Source organism: Mya arenaria, chromosome 6 (assembly GCF_026914265.1).
Source record: "Mya arenaria isolate MELC-2E11 chromosome 6, ASM2691426v1".
Taxonomy (NCBI): domain Eukaryota; kingdom Metazoa; phylum Mollusca; class Bivalvia; order Myida; family Myidae; genus Mya; species Mya arenaria.
Genome location: NC_069127.1, coordinates 76,751,300 through 76,767,395, shown reverse-complemented (window position 1 = coordinate 76,767,395; position 16,096 = coordinate 76,751,300). Strand labels below are relative to the sequence as shown.

General features: G+C 34.5%; 1 protein-coding gene across 1 annotated transcript in view; it reads right to left on the bottom strand.

Moving 5' to 3' along the window:
* Nucleotides 1-16,096, bottom strand: part of LOC128239117 (uncharacterized) — a 45,140-nt gene that overhangs the window by 9,478 nt on the left and 19,566 nt on the right. The window contains exons 8-13 of the mRNA XM_052955602.1: nt 13,778-13,827; nt 13,578-13,640; nt 13,161-13,262; nt 11,134-11,167; nt 10,670-10,725; nt 1,797-1,850 (exon numbers count right to left, since the gene is read on the bottom strand). Coding sequence (XP_052811562.1) covers nt 1,797-1,850; nt 10,670-10,725; nt 11,134-11,167; nt 13,161-13,262; nt 13,578-13,640; nt 13,778-13,827 — 359 coding nt within the window. The remainder of the gene's footprint in view (nt 1-1,796; nt 1,851-10,669; nt 10,726-11,133; nt 11,168-13,160; nt 13,263-13,577; nt 13,641-13,777; nt 13,828-16,096) is intronic.

The following is a 16,096-nucleotide window of genomic DNA, read 5'->3' as shown; positions in this document are numbered from 1 at the left end:
ATTACATGAGAGGCACAAATTAGGAGTCTTACATACACTTAAAGAGAGACACAAGGAAAACAGACAGTACATGAGAGGCACGAATTAGGAGTCTTACATACACTTAAAGAGAGGCACAAGGAAAACAGACAGTACATGAGAGGCACGAATTAAGAGTCTTACATTCACTTAAAGAGAGACACAAGGAGAACAGACATTACATGAGAGGCACAAATTGAGAGTCTTACATACACTAAAAGAGAGCCACAAGGACAACATACATTACATGAGAGGCACGAATTAAGAGTCTTACATACACTTAAAGAGAGACACAGGGAAAACAGACATTACAAGAGAGCCACAATTTAAGAGTCTTGCATACAATAAAAGAGAGGCACAGGGAAAACCGACATTACAAGAGAGGCACACATTAATAACTAAACATACACTTAAAGCGCGGCTCGCGAAGTCTAAAACATTTAAAACCCATATACACGTGCATCAAAATATCTCTATTTAAGATGTAATAGGTATTGCACGTATACCTTTTATCACGAGGTTAGTGATTAAAGTAGTTACAGCGACTGTTTTGCGATATGTTCTATGGAACAACATTTAATAACTAGCGTGTGTATAATTATAAGTAAATAGCGTTCTCATTTATTTGCACGGTATGTGCAAGAATTTTATAGCACGGGTAAAGGTCCGTCTACAGTATGCAATATTTTGTTTGTACTTCTTATTGACAAAAAGTGAAAAACCCTCTTCTGGGGCCGTTTTAATAAAATAACTAACGCTAACCGGGAGAAAAACCACACTTATACGTTGAACGAATTTAAAGAAAGTTACCAATAATTATGGATTTAAAAAAAATGTGATCATGTGGTCTTTATTATATGTTTAATTGGCTAAATTTCAAATTTTATGAAGGTCAAGATTGCCGAAAAGATGAAAAAGAAATCATGGAAGTTTTTCAAGACCAGACGAAAATATAAATATTTGACTTTGTGGATTTCAAACATATTTTTTGTTTAAAGGATTGCTAGTTTAAATTTCACACTAAATATGTTTAAAGTTTCATAATTAATTTCAAATGTATACAACCTTAGGCCCCTCAGTGCACATTGATAGTATACCTAATAAACAGGGTCCCTATTCTGTTCTAAATCAATAATGGCGGAGCAGTCTTATGCCTTAGGGCATGATTTACACATACTAAACAAAAGCAATCTATTCGATTTTACATAACATTTTTGTGTGTTATTTTTCCCATATACCAAGCCAAGACGTGAAGTCCATGTATCAAGCGAACTTTCAAAACTACCTGATATTTTTATAAACATGCATACATATACACAACGTATTTGGGACATTGACAGTGCAAGCTGAATTACTAAGGTGTTTTCACAATGCATTACATTTCAATGCAGTATGGCTCGTTATAAGTTGACCGATGTAATATGCCCATACACATGAATACAAACTTTGGTACTCTTATATATACTTGTCAGATAACGGACAATGCGACTTTGGTCAAATTCGACCATTAAATAGTAATTATTCAGTAAAAATAACGTTTTGTATCAAACTTCATCGAAAAGATGTGCACAAGATATGAAACATTCTAGTTTTGTTAAGGTTGAATACGGAATGTGAAAGGTGATTTTAAAAACAATTGACAACGCAGACGACGACGAGGAGGCGTGCTATGATAAAAATTCTGAACAAAATAGAATCCATATGTCAGTGATAATATATTCAGACACTGGTATGCAGACTTAAAGGTTTTTACCCCTTTGAAATAAATTGTTTATTACCAGATCCGGCCTTGTCCTGATTGGTAAACGAGATGGAGGCGATGGCGGCTGCACCTGAGTAATAATGGTAAACAAACACAAAATAATATGATAATTGACGTACCCAAAAGCTTGGTTTAAGCGAGTTAGTATCCCTTGATATAAAAACCTGGAAAAACGGACCATACAAACCACAGAGCTATCAATTTAGTCAATGTCACCTCGAAGATATGTTATCTTATTTTAAAAAGGATAATACATGAATGGTGTGATTTGAATAATGACTTTAAATAATGTTTTGGTGCAAAGCATTTTACAGCTGATTCCGTTTCTCTGTCTCATTCAAAAACCGAAAGATTTAAAAGCAGAAAGTCAATATTTTGATTTGCATTTTCAGCCATAATTTGATACCGTTAATGGGATTCGTAATGTTACAAATCAATTCAAACTGTACACTGTTAAATGACTAGTATAATCAAAATGTACAGTGTTGACTTATATGATGATAATGTACAGTGTTGACTTATATGATCATGGTGTACTGTGTTAGCGTATATGATCATGGCGTACAGTGTTGACGTATATGATCATAATGTACAGTGTTGACTTATGTGATCATGGTGTACAGTGTTGACGTATACGATCATGGTGTACAGTGTTGACGTATATGATCATGGTGTACAGTGTTGACGTATATGATCATGGTGTACAGTGTTGACTTTTATGATCATAATGTACAGTGTTGACTTATATGATCATAATGTACAGTGTTGACTTATGTGATCATGGTGTACAGTGTTGACGTATACGATCATGGTGTACAGTGTTGACGTATATGATCATGGTGTACAGTGTTGACTTATATGATCATGGTGTACAGTGTTGACTTATATAATCATGGTGTACTGTGTTGACTTATACGATCATGGTGTACTGTGTTGACTTATATGATCATGGTGTGCAGTGTTGACTTATATGATCATGGTGTACTGTGTTGACTTATACGATCATGGTGTACTGTGTTGACTTATATGATCATGGTGTACTGTGTTGACTTATATAATCATGGTGTACTGTGTTGACTTATATGATCATGGTGTGCAGTGTTGACTTATATGATCATGGTGTGCAGTGTTGACTTATATGATCATGGTGTGCAGTGTTGACTTATATGATCATGGTGTACTGTGTTGACTTATATGATCATGGTGTGCAGTGTTGACTTATATGATCATGGTGTACAGTGTTGACGTATATGATCATAATGTACAGTGTTGACTTATGTGATCATGGTGTACAGTGTTGACTTATATGATCATGGTGTACTGTGTTGACTTATATGATCATGGTGTGCAGTGTTGACTTATATGATCATGGTGTGCAGTGTTGACTTATATGATCATGGTGTACTGTGTTGACTTATATAATCATGGTGTACTGTGTTGACTTATATGATCATGGTGTACAGTGTTGACTTATATGATCATGGTGTGCAGTGTTGACTTATATGATCATGGTGTACTGTGTTGACTTATATAATCATGGTGTGCAGTGTTGACTTATATGATCATGGTGTGCAGTGTTGACTTATATGATCATGGTGTGCAGTGTTGACTTATATGATCATGGTGTACTGTGTTGACTTATATGATCATGGTGTGCAGTGTTGACTTATATGATCATGGTGTACAGTGTTGACGTATATGATCATAATGTACAGTGTTGACTTATGTGATCATGGTGTGCAGTGTTGACTTATATGATCATGGTGTACTGTGTTGACTTATATGATCATGGTGTGCAGTGTTGACTTATATGATCATGGTGTGCAGTGTTGACTTATATGATCATGGTGTACTGTGTTGACTTATATAATCATGGTGTACAGTGTTGACTTATATGATCATGGTGTACAGTGTTGACGTATATGATCATAATGTACAGTGTTGACTTATGTGATCATGGTGTACAGTGTTGACGTATACGATCATGGTGTACAGTGTTGACGTATATGATCATGGTGTACAGTGTTGACGTATATGATCATGGTGTACAGTGTTGACTTTTATGATCATAATGTACAGTGTTGACTTATATGATCATAATGTACAGTGTTGACTTATGTGATCATGGTGTACAGTGTTGACGTATACGATCATGGTGTACAGTGTTGACGTATATGATCATGGTGTACAGTGTTGACTTATATGATCATGGTGTACAGTGTTGACTTATATAATCATGGTGTACTGTGTTGACTTATACGATCATGGTGTACTGTGTTGACTTATATGATCATGGTGTGCAGTGTCGACTTATATGATCATGGTGTACTGTGTTGACTTATACGATCATGGTGTACTGTGTTGACTTATATGATCATGGTGTACTGTGTTGACTTATATAATCATGGTGTACTGTGTTGACTTATATGATCATGGTGTGCAGTGTTGACTTATATGATCATGGTGTACTGTGTTGACTTATATGATCATGGTGTGCAGTGTTTACTTATATGATCATGGTGTACTGTGTTGACTTATATGATCATGGTGTACAGTGTTGACTTATATGATCATGGTGTACTGTGTTGACTTATATGATCATGGTGTACAGTGTTGACTTATATGATCATGGTGTACTGTGTTGACTTATACGATCATGGTGTACAGTGTTGACTTATATGATCATGGTGTACAGTGTTGACTTATATGATCATGGTGTACAGTGTTGACTTATATGATCATGGTGTACTGTGTTGACTTATATGATCATGGTGTGCAGTGTTGACTTATATGATCATGGTGTGCAGTGTTGACGTATATGATCATGGTGTACAGTGTTGACTTTTATGATCATAATGTACAGTGTTGACTTATATAATCATGGTGTACAGTGTTGACGTATATGATCATGGTGTACTGTGTTGACTTTTATGATCATGGTGTACTGTGTTGACTTTTATGATCATGGTGTACTGTGTTGACTTATATTATAATGGTGTACAGTGTTGACTTATATGATCATGGTGTACTGTGTTGACTTATATAATCATGGTGTACTGTGTTGACTTATATAATCATGGTGTACTGTGTTGACTTATATGATCATGGTGTACTGTGTTGACTTATACGATCATGGTGTACTGTGTTGACTTATACGATCATGATGTACAGTGTTGACTTATGTAATCATGGTGTACTGTGTTGACTTATACGATCATGATGTACAGTGTTGACTTATATGATCATGGTGTACTGTGTTGACTTATATAATCATGATGTACAGTGTTGACTTATATGATCATGGTGTACAGTGTTGACTTATATGATCATGGTGTACTGTGTTGACGTATACGATCATGATGTACTGTGTTGACTTATATAATCATGGTGTACTGTGTTGACGTATATAATCATGGTGTACTGTGTTGACTTATACGATCATGATGTACTGTGTTGACTTATACGATCATGATGTACTGTGTTGACTTATATAATCATGGTGTACTGTGTTGACTTATATGATCATGGTGTACAGTGTTGACTTATATGATCATGGTGTACTGTGTTGACTTATATGATCATGGTGTACTGTGTTGACGTATACGATCATGATGTACTGTGTTGACTTATACGATCATGGTGTACAGTGTTGACTTATATGATCATGATGTGCTGTGTTGACTTATATGATCATGGTGTACTGTGTTGACTTATATGATCATGATGTACAGTGTTGACGTATATAATCATGATGTGCTGTGTTGACTTATACGATCATGGTGTACTGTGTTGACTTATACGATCATGGTGTACAGTGTTGACTTATATAATCATGGTGTACTGTGTTGACTTATATGATCATGATGTGCTGTGTTGACTTATATGATCATGGTGTACTGTGTTGACTTATATGATCATGGTGTACAGAGTTGACTTATATGATCATGGTGTACTGTGTTGACTTATATGATCATAATGTACTGTGTTGACTTATATGCTCATGGTGTACAGTGTTGACTTATATGCTCATGGTGTACAGTGTTGACTAATATGATCATGGTGTACTGTGTTGACTTATATGATCATGGTGTACTGTGTTGACTTATATGATCATGGTGTACTGTGTTGACTTATATGATCATGGTGTACTGTGTTGACTTATATGCTCATGGTGTACAGTGTTGACTTATACGATCATGGTGTACAGTGTTGACTTATATGATCATGGTGTACTGTGTTGACTTATACGATCATGATGTACTGTGTTGACTTATTTGCTCATGGTGTACAGTGTTGACTTATACGATCATGGTGTACTGTGTTGACTTATATAATCATGGTGTACTGTGTTGACTTATATGATCATGATGTACAGTGTTGACTTATATAATCATGGTGTACTGTGTTGACTTATATGATCATGATGTACTGTGTTGACTTATATGATCATGATGTACAGTGTTGACTTATACGATCATGGTGTACTGTGTTGACTTATATGATCATGGTGTACTGTGTTGACTTATATAATCATGGTGTACTGTGTTGACTTATATAATCATGGTGTACTGTGTTGACTTATATGATCATGATGTACAGTGTTGACTTATATGATCATGGTGTGCTGTGTTGACTTATATGCTCATGGTGTACAGTGTTGACTTATATGATCATGGTGTGCTGTGTTGACTTATATAATCATGGTGTACAGTGTTGACTTATATGCTCATGGTGTACAGTGTTGACTTATATGATCATGGTGTACAGTGTTGACTTATATGATCATGATGTGCTGTGTTGACTTATATGATCATGGTGTGCTGTGTTGACTTATATAATCATGGTGTACTGTGTTGACTTATATGATCATGGTGTACAGTGTTGACTTATATGATCATGGTGTACTGTGTTGACTTATATGATCATGGTGTACTGTGTTGACTTATATAATCATGGTGTACTGTGTTGACTTATACGATCATGATGTACTGTGTTGACTTATACGATCATGATGTACTGTGTTGACTTATATAATCATGGTGTACTGTGTTGACTTATATGATCATGGTGTACAGGGTTGACTTATATGATCATGATGTACAGTGTTGACTTATATAATCATGGTGTACTGTGTTGACGTACATGATCATGATGTACAGTGTTGACTTATATAATCATGGTGTACTGTGTTGACTTATATAATCATGGTGTACAGTGTTGACTTATATAATCATGGTGTACTGTGTTGACTTATATAATCATGGTGTACTGTGTTGACTTATATGATCATGGTGTACTGTGTTGACTTATATAATCATGGTGTACTGTGTTGACTTATATAATCATGGTGTACTGTGTTGACTTATATAATCATGGTGTACAGTGTTGACTTATATAATCATGGTGTACTGTGTTGACTTATATAATCATGGTGTACTGTGTTGACTTATATAATCATGGTGTACAGTGTTGACTTATATAATCATGGTGTACTGTGTTGACTTATATAATCATGGTGTACAGTGTTGACTTATATGATCATGGTGTACTGTGTTGACTTATATAATCATGGTGTACAGTGTTGACTTATATAATCATGGTGTACTGTGTTGACTTATATAATCATGGTGTACTGTGTTGACTTATATGATCATGGTGTACTGTGTTGACTTATATAATCATGGTGTACAGTGTTGACTTATATGATCATGATGTACTGTGTTGACTTATATAATCATGGTGTACTGTGTTGACTTATATGATCATGGTGTACTGTGTTGACTTATATGATCATGATGTACAGTGTTGACTTATATAATCATGGTGTACTGTGTTGACTTATATGATCATGGTGTACTGTGTTGACTTATATAATCATGGTGTACTGTGTTGACTTATATGATCATGGTGTACTGTGTTGACTTATATAATCATGGTGTACTGTGTTGACTTATATGATCATGGTGTACTGTGTTGACTTATATGATCATGATGTACAGTGTTGACTTATATAATCATGGTGTACTGTGTTGACTTATATGATCATGGTGTACTGTGTTGACTTAAATAATCATGGTGTACTGTGTTGACTTATATGATCATGGCGTACTGTGTTGACTTATATAATCATGGTGTACTGTGTTGACTTATATAATCATGGTGTACTGTGTTGACTTATATGATCATGGTGTACTGTGTTGACTTATATGATCATGGTGTACTGTGTTGACTTATATGATCATGGTGTACTGTGTTGACTTATATAATCATGGTGTACTGTGTTGACTTATATGATCATGGTGTACTGTGTTGACTTATATGATCATGGTGTACTGTGTTGACTTATATAATCATGGTGTACTGTGTCGACTTATATAATCATGGTGTACAGTATTGACTTATATGATCATGATGTACTATGTTGACTTATATAATCATGGTGTACTGTGTTGACTTATATGATCATGGTGTACTGTGTTGACTTATATGATCATGATGTACAGTGTTGACTTATATAATCATGGTGTACTGTGTTGACTTATATGATCATGGTGTACTGTGTTGACTTATATAATCATGGTGTACTGTGTTGACTTATATGATCATGGTGTACTGTGTTGACTTATATGATCATGATGTACAGTGTTGACTTATATGATCATGGTGTGCTGTGTTGACTTATACGATCATGATGTACTGTGTTGACTTATATAATCATGGTGTGCTGTGTTGACTTATATGATCATGGTGTACTGTGTTGACTTATATGATCATGGTGTGCTGTGTTGACTTATATGATCATGGTGTACTGTGTTGACTTATATGATCATGGTGTACTGTGTTGACTTATATAATCATGGTGTGCTGTGTTGACTTATATGATCATGGTGTACTGTGTTGACTTATATGATCATGGTGTACTGTGTTGACTTATATAATCATGGTGTGCTGTGTTGACTTATATGATCATGGTGTACTGTGTTGACTTATATGATCATGGTGTACTGTGTTGACGTATACGATCATGATGTACTGTGTTGACTTATATGATCATGGTGTACTGTGTTGACTTATATGATCATGGTGTACTGTGTTGACTTATATGATCATGGTGTACAGTGTTGACTTATATGATCATGGTGTACTGTGTTGACTTATATGATCATGGTGTACAGTGTTGACTTATATGATCATGGTGTACTGTGTTGACTTATATGATCATGGTGTACTGTGTTGACTTATATGATCATGGTGTACTGTGTTGACTTATATAATCATGGTGTGCTGTGTTGACTTATATGATCATGGTGTACTGTGTTGACTTATATGATCATGATGTACAGTGTTGACTTATATGATCATGGTGTACTGTGTTGACTTATACGATCATGATGTACAGTGTTGACTTATATGATCATGGTGTACTGTGTTGACTTATATAATCATGGTGTACTGTGTTGACTTATACGATCATGGTGCACTGTGTTGACTTATATAATCATGGTGTACTATGTTGACTTATACGATCATGGTGCACAGTGTTGACTTATATAATCATGGTGTACTATGTTGACTTATATGATCATGGTGTACTGTGTTGACTTATACGATCATGGTGTACTGTGTTGACTTATATGATCATGATGTACAGTGTTGACTTATATAATCATGGTGTACTGTGTTGACTTATACGATCATGGTGTACTGTGTTGACTTATATGATCATGGTGTACTGTGTTGACGTATACGATCATGGTGTACAGTGTTGACGTATACGATCATGATGTACAGTGTTGACGTATACGATCATGGTGTACAGTGTTGACGTATACGATCATGATGTACAGTGTTGACTTATGTGATCATGGTGTACAGTTCTGACTTAAATAATCATGGTGTACTGTGTTGACGTATACGATCATGATGTACAGTGTTGACTTATATGATCATGGTGTACAGTGTTGACGTATATTATCATGGTGTACAGGGTTGACGTATACGATCATGGTGTACAGTGTTGACGTATATGATCATGATGAACAGTGTTGACTTGTTTGATCATGGTGTACAGTGTTGACTTATATGATCATAATGTACAGTGTCGGGTTAAATTATGATTTGCTTTTGTACTTGAATTTTTCCCAAGTTTTGATGCAAGTTTCGATCATAAACAAGAGGAACCGCCCTACCTATTTATATTGGTTACAATTCATGAACAATGTAATTTCACTAATGGTCATGTTTTACAATGATTTATTTGATAATAGCTTATGGTTGGCATTTTTAATCCAATTATTTATCGTCTCTTTTTAATGAGTTCAAGACAAAAAATATAATGTAAACGTGAATTCTACTTCTATGTTTGTATGCACAATTCAAGACTTGAACACGTTCGAGTTACGTTTCTCCACCTGTTGAAACATAATCACAGCAATAACTTAACTCCTTTAATTAACTGCTAGCCGATTATAATGCTTTTTATTACTTTTCTTGGTAAATTAGTATTTGCTTGGCTTCACATCAGTTCAAAAAAGCGTCAGTGTGTCAAAATCAGCATTTGAATATATCTTATGTTGCTAGCTGCTGTGTACATGGTAAGATCATAATTATTTGATGGTTAGTTTCCAATATTAAAATTACGTTTGTTTAAAATGAATGTAGACCAATTTGTATAAGAATTATATTCAAAAAAATCTTTTTTGACTGCAAGATTTTAACAAAATTGTTAAAACTAAAAATCAATATATTATTTAAGAAATAACTCATCAAAGGGGCATTAAAGAAACACCAAAATGTTATCTTGTTTTCATTCACAATCGGGGGGGGGGGGGGGGCAAAATTTCCAGAAAAAGGGTTTTTAAAACTGTTTTACCCCAAAATAAAACTTACAGGTTCTTCGTCGTCGTAATCTGGCGGTGGAATGGTATAAATAGACGATTTGTCGTCTGAAATGCAATCACATTAAAAATACAGTGAAAACTACAAGGACAAATTAAATACAAGTTTCCTGTTTACAGTCACATTACAACAACATAACTTTCATTATCACATTTGTGAAAAAAAGTGTAGGGTATTTACTTTAATTTCTGTATGCGTATAATGCTCTTCAAGTTTTAAACCGAATTTGACGAAGGTTTTGTCCCTAACCGACAATGTATGCGTATAACTTGCTTATCCTATAAATGGTATATTTGCTGGCGTTAGAGTGTGTCTAGTGTTAAAATGTTTAACCTTCCAGCACCTGGTTATACGAGTAAGGTCAGAAAGTATCATTCTTTTTCATTTGTCATTATTTTACCGCAACTGTGCGAAGGGGTGTACAATTACAAGGACGGTCCGCATTCATTACTTACCTTCTTCTGGGCCAGTGAAATGTACTGCTTTCACCTGAAAATTAATTATAATAATGTTCGATGATAACAACAAGTAATAAAAACAAAGTTTAAAAAGAGTTTTCATTTCTGCTCTGCATTTGTAATCATTTGTCAAATTTAAACAGCGCAAATAATAAGAAAATACAATGACTCTCATCATTTCAAAACTGCTGTATACGCTTCATTTTTTTATTCGCAGAACGGTTTGCTAATTGATATATTATAAGCAGTATCTGAGCAAAAAATAAGATGACTATTAACAATTTTGTATTGTGCTAATACACACTAGTAGAAAATACTACATAAATCAAACTTGTTAGGTGTGGTTTATATTTGTCGGTACGCTTATTAATGTGTGTATCTTAAATGACGAATTAGCATCGTTATATAATTTGACACTTGTTCAAGATCGAAGTGATAAACTAACGTTAATTTGCTGATGAATAACCCTTACGTTATAACAATAGGCAAACAGGTATGAAATAACGTTCATGTTCTTGTTATTCCTTGCCTACATGTAAAGATCAAGGAGTTTCGTATATATTCACCTAAATGAATCGTTTAATCCGTCGAAGCTTAGTTTTCAAGATAAAATCTTTTTCTTCTGGTCTAGTATATGTTTCAATCTACGGATTTATACAATTAAAAACCAAAACGACAGACTGCTGATTTATCAAAACATGTACTGCATAATTGGAATCAACTGCAATCCAATTACTTTATTTAGTTTAAAAGGCTATTTATTTGGCTTATGATTCAGAAAAACTGTTTTAAACACATTTAGGTGCGACAGTGAGCTTTTATTTAAATATATTTTGCAATAAAAAACAGCAAGCGGATCCTTTCGGACTTGCTCTTTTTCTCCATACAAAAGCGCATTTATAGTTTGTTAAGCGGACCAATTATGCCAGAACATATCACTTTTAGATTATGTTAATTGACCAAATAAACTGTTGCTCGCAACTAACGTTATATTTTATAAAGTAAGGAATCCGTAATGAACCTTAAATACAATTTTGTCTCATTAGAAACTATTTAAATATATAACTAAAAGCCTATTTGATTTAGCACATTATTCACAGTATTTAAGAGATATTACACACCACTGAGGATCATATGGAATTAAATGGCATGCCTGTCCACCACCGAAGGAGTATATGGACCGAGGCGTTATATATATTGTATTATCATTTTCACACACAAATGTGTCCCTTCTGATAAAGTCAATCGGTCCGTATATTACAGTATTTTAATAAAAAAAAACGTTTTAAGACATCACCGGTCCATGTAGTACTTTTGGCCGATCCAAACATGTAAAAGAAAAATTTGGACCGCTGACGTCATAAAACTGCTGAGAGTGGTTTTGCGATTTTCACAACGGCAAAAATATGTCGTTAGAGAACATGACCCTTTTTATAAAACACATCAAAGGCTATATAAACTTATTGAATTATACTATAAAATCTTTGGCATAATATAAGAAATATGACGCACCACTTCGTGGCATATGGAACTTTAAAGACCAGCCAGGCAGTCAAATAGGGCTCACGCCTCGGTCCATATGCACCTTCGGGGGCTGACTGGCCGGTCTTTATAATGTCATATGGTTTGTAATACATGTACTTCTTAAATATAGATTCCAGGAAACAATGTTCTATGGAATTGATAACGAGTTTGCTTTTATTAATCGTTACAAAAATCTGTGATCAATCCTTAATAATTATTATAACCGCCGATCTATTCTACTGCTAGCTGACAATGCCTTATGAGGGGATATTCTTGAACATATTTCGATACGGGTGAGAGTTTCAAAAGCATCAGACTAAGTGTCCGGTTTCCAAATAATTGCTCTTTACAAAGAGAACTTAACCAAAAATTGCCCTTTATTAATCTTTTCCACCTCATTTAACAGAGATCACAATACTTTAAATTTTGAAATTTTGAACACATTCTCACCTTCCTTTTGTTTTCAATCTTCATAAATACATTGTTTTGTATTAATATACCTCATTATACGTTTTCCTCGAATGTTTTGGTGTTAAATAACTGAAGTCTACTGTGCGAACTTTTCGCTCACGTTTAGGAGAATGTCTGTTCGCCTCTAGTCTCTGAAAATAGCAACGGGTTTGTACGATTTAGGACTGTTGTTGTTGTTATTGTTGTTGATGTTTTGCCTCTTATGTATTATTTCCAAAATAACTACAATCATTTTAAACAGTACGGAGAGAACGTCGCTGTAGGAATTGAGAGACTGTTTCGTGCTTAAACAGGACACAGTACATCAGTTTTACAGTTGAAAATGGCGTAAACGTTTATGAATGATAAAGCAACACAGCAGCATCACGCCTATGCAGTTAATCGTTAAACATATTAGCCGCTTACTGTAAAGAGCACAAAAATAGCCAGCAATATATTTAACTTACATCGAGTTCAGCTTCATCGATATCCATGTATACCTCGTCCTCGTCTTCATCGAAATGTATAGGCTAATGAAATAAACCCTTTATTATTAATAAAAAAGCCATTATTCTATACCATATTCAAATTGGAACGATCGTATTAAATAGATATGACAAAAGGAATAGCAAATAAGATTTGAATGAAAAATAAAATGTATACCCACCAATTTATTGAAGGCATAATTTCTGCCTGAATATGCTGGATATTGTATTTCTGTAAGTAGATAACATAGAACAAGACTAGTTTTGATGCCAACCATCAAAGACGCCGAAAATGTTTTTGAAACATGACTACAAGGAAGCAGATGCAATTTACCAGGAAAACAGGTTCGAGGAACATGGATGCAAGAATTCCTCAGTTATTTACGAAATCGAATTTTCAGCTCACGGTTACCACGACCTTGACCTTTGGTCAACTGACGTCAAAATAGAAAGAATGGCGATCAGATAAATATATGCCACCCTTTGGTGCATAGGATTTCCAGGTGCTTTAAATCTAACAACTATAAACTTAAAGTTCAATGTTTCAGTCATCATTTAAGTATGACACGAGTGTTAGATGAATAAGGGAAATTCTGTTCTCTTCCAGTTTATAAGTATAGTAAAAACAGGAGTTTATATTAGAAATGAAATGAAAAATGAGCAGTTATTATTTTTAAAATAAAATTCACATGATTGTTTGCTCAACAGTAAGTAAGAATACAATGGTCTGAATAAACAAGCTACTGTACTATATTGAAATAAATGTTAGAAGTAAAAGAGGGCCCGTATTACAGAAGCATATTAAGTATTTTTTTAAATATTTTCAATTAATTATAAAAAATAAAAATGATACATTTCCAAAAGCATATCAAAACTTCAAGATGTTTTAACTGCTTAAGCATAAAAATAATTGAAATATTCATTGATTTATTGATCTAAATTCAACCACATATATCCTACAGGCTCAAAGTCCAGGTCGCGATATATTTTAGTACTGCAAACTTATCCACATGTATGATTATCCATGCTTAACCTTTTTTACATTTTAATCCCTCAGTTTGATAAAAAAATGCATTTATCGCAATAACAAACATGCCATAAAACCGAATGCATTGTTTAAATTTAACTCACAAAACCTTTTATACTACCTTTTTTATCTAAGAAGTAGTTCGTTTATTTGTTTAACAAATTAATCATACATACACTGTTATTTCCATGCGACGTCAATGACAAGTTGTTGCATTATCTTAGTTTAAACATATTTTATTCAGTTCGTATATACAAAAATAACAGTACAGCAATAGTATGATGAAATGGATCGGAAAACAAGCAATGTAATTGCTTATATTAATTCCTTTCCATGTAGCAGTGTACAGTAACGAATTGCATAGAAAAGTCAGTGTATGATGTGAAGTGAACAGTTTGACGAAATATATTAGTTTAATAACTGTTCAAACTATTATTTACATTTAATTTGAATGTTTTGGAATAATAAGATAACTATTAAAAAGACAAACAAACAAAAAGAAAAAAAAGGCAAAAATATTCTGTCACACACACTGTCCCGATGAAAAGCGATCGATACACCAATGGGGTCGACTGTTAGGCATCAAAACGCTTTGATGCTGTAATGAATCTCTGGACTTTTAAAAACAAGCTTGAATTGGCATCAAGGGTAAGGCGATCATTACCGAAAAGAAGATTTTCTACAGTAGCAGCACAAGGTAAATCATGGATAAAACGGTTACGCATTAATTGATATCTAGGACACTGAGTGAGATAATGTGACACAGTTTCAACGGCGCCACAAGCACAAAGGGGAGAAGGAATAATATTTCTTCTGTGAAGGTCATAATTTAATGAGCTACATCCTAATCGCAGACGGGCATGATTAACTTGGTGTTGTCTGTTTCCTACATTATACAGGAGTTGTGATTTCTTTGGTTTCGTGTTAAATTGTGATTTAAACTCGCTGAGAGTAGGTGCATGTCTGATATCTTCAGGAAGTGAGTTCCACTGGCGAATAGTCAGGGGTAGAAATGAAGTAGCATAGGCTTGAGTTTTACAAGGGATGACTGGAACTTCTGAGCGATTTCGTAGGGCATATGGCTGAGCTCTCGGCTGAGGAATTAGATTTGTAAGATACTCTGGAGAAAGACCATTTTTCATTTTAAAGAACAGAATGAGGCGATGTTTGCGTCTCCTTTCCGCAAGTGTATCCCAGTTAACGTCAGCTATAAGCCGCTCAATACTACAAAGTTTGGTAGCACCGGTTACAATTCTAGCCGCCTCGTGTTGGACAGCTTCGATATCATTTTTTAATTCATTACTACAATTGTCCCAGACAACATCGGCATACTCGAGTAAAGGTCTAATAAAAGTGACATACATTTTGTCCAAGGCTGCACGGGAAATTACAAACTTTAACGTCCTAAGAATACCAATTCTCTGCCATGCCTTGTTGACGTTTGAAGATATGTGGGATTGCCATTTGCCATCTG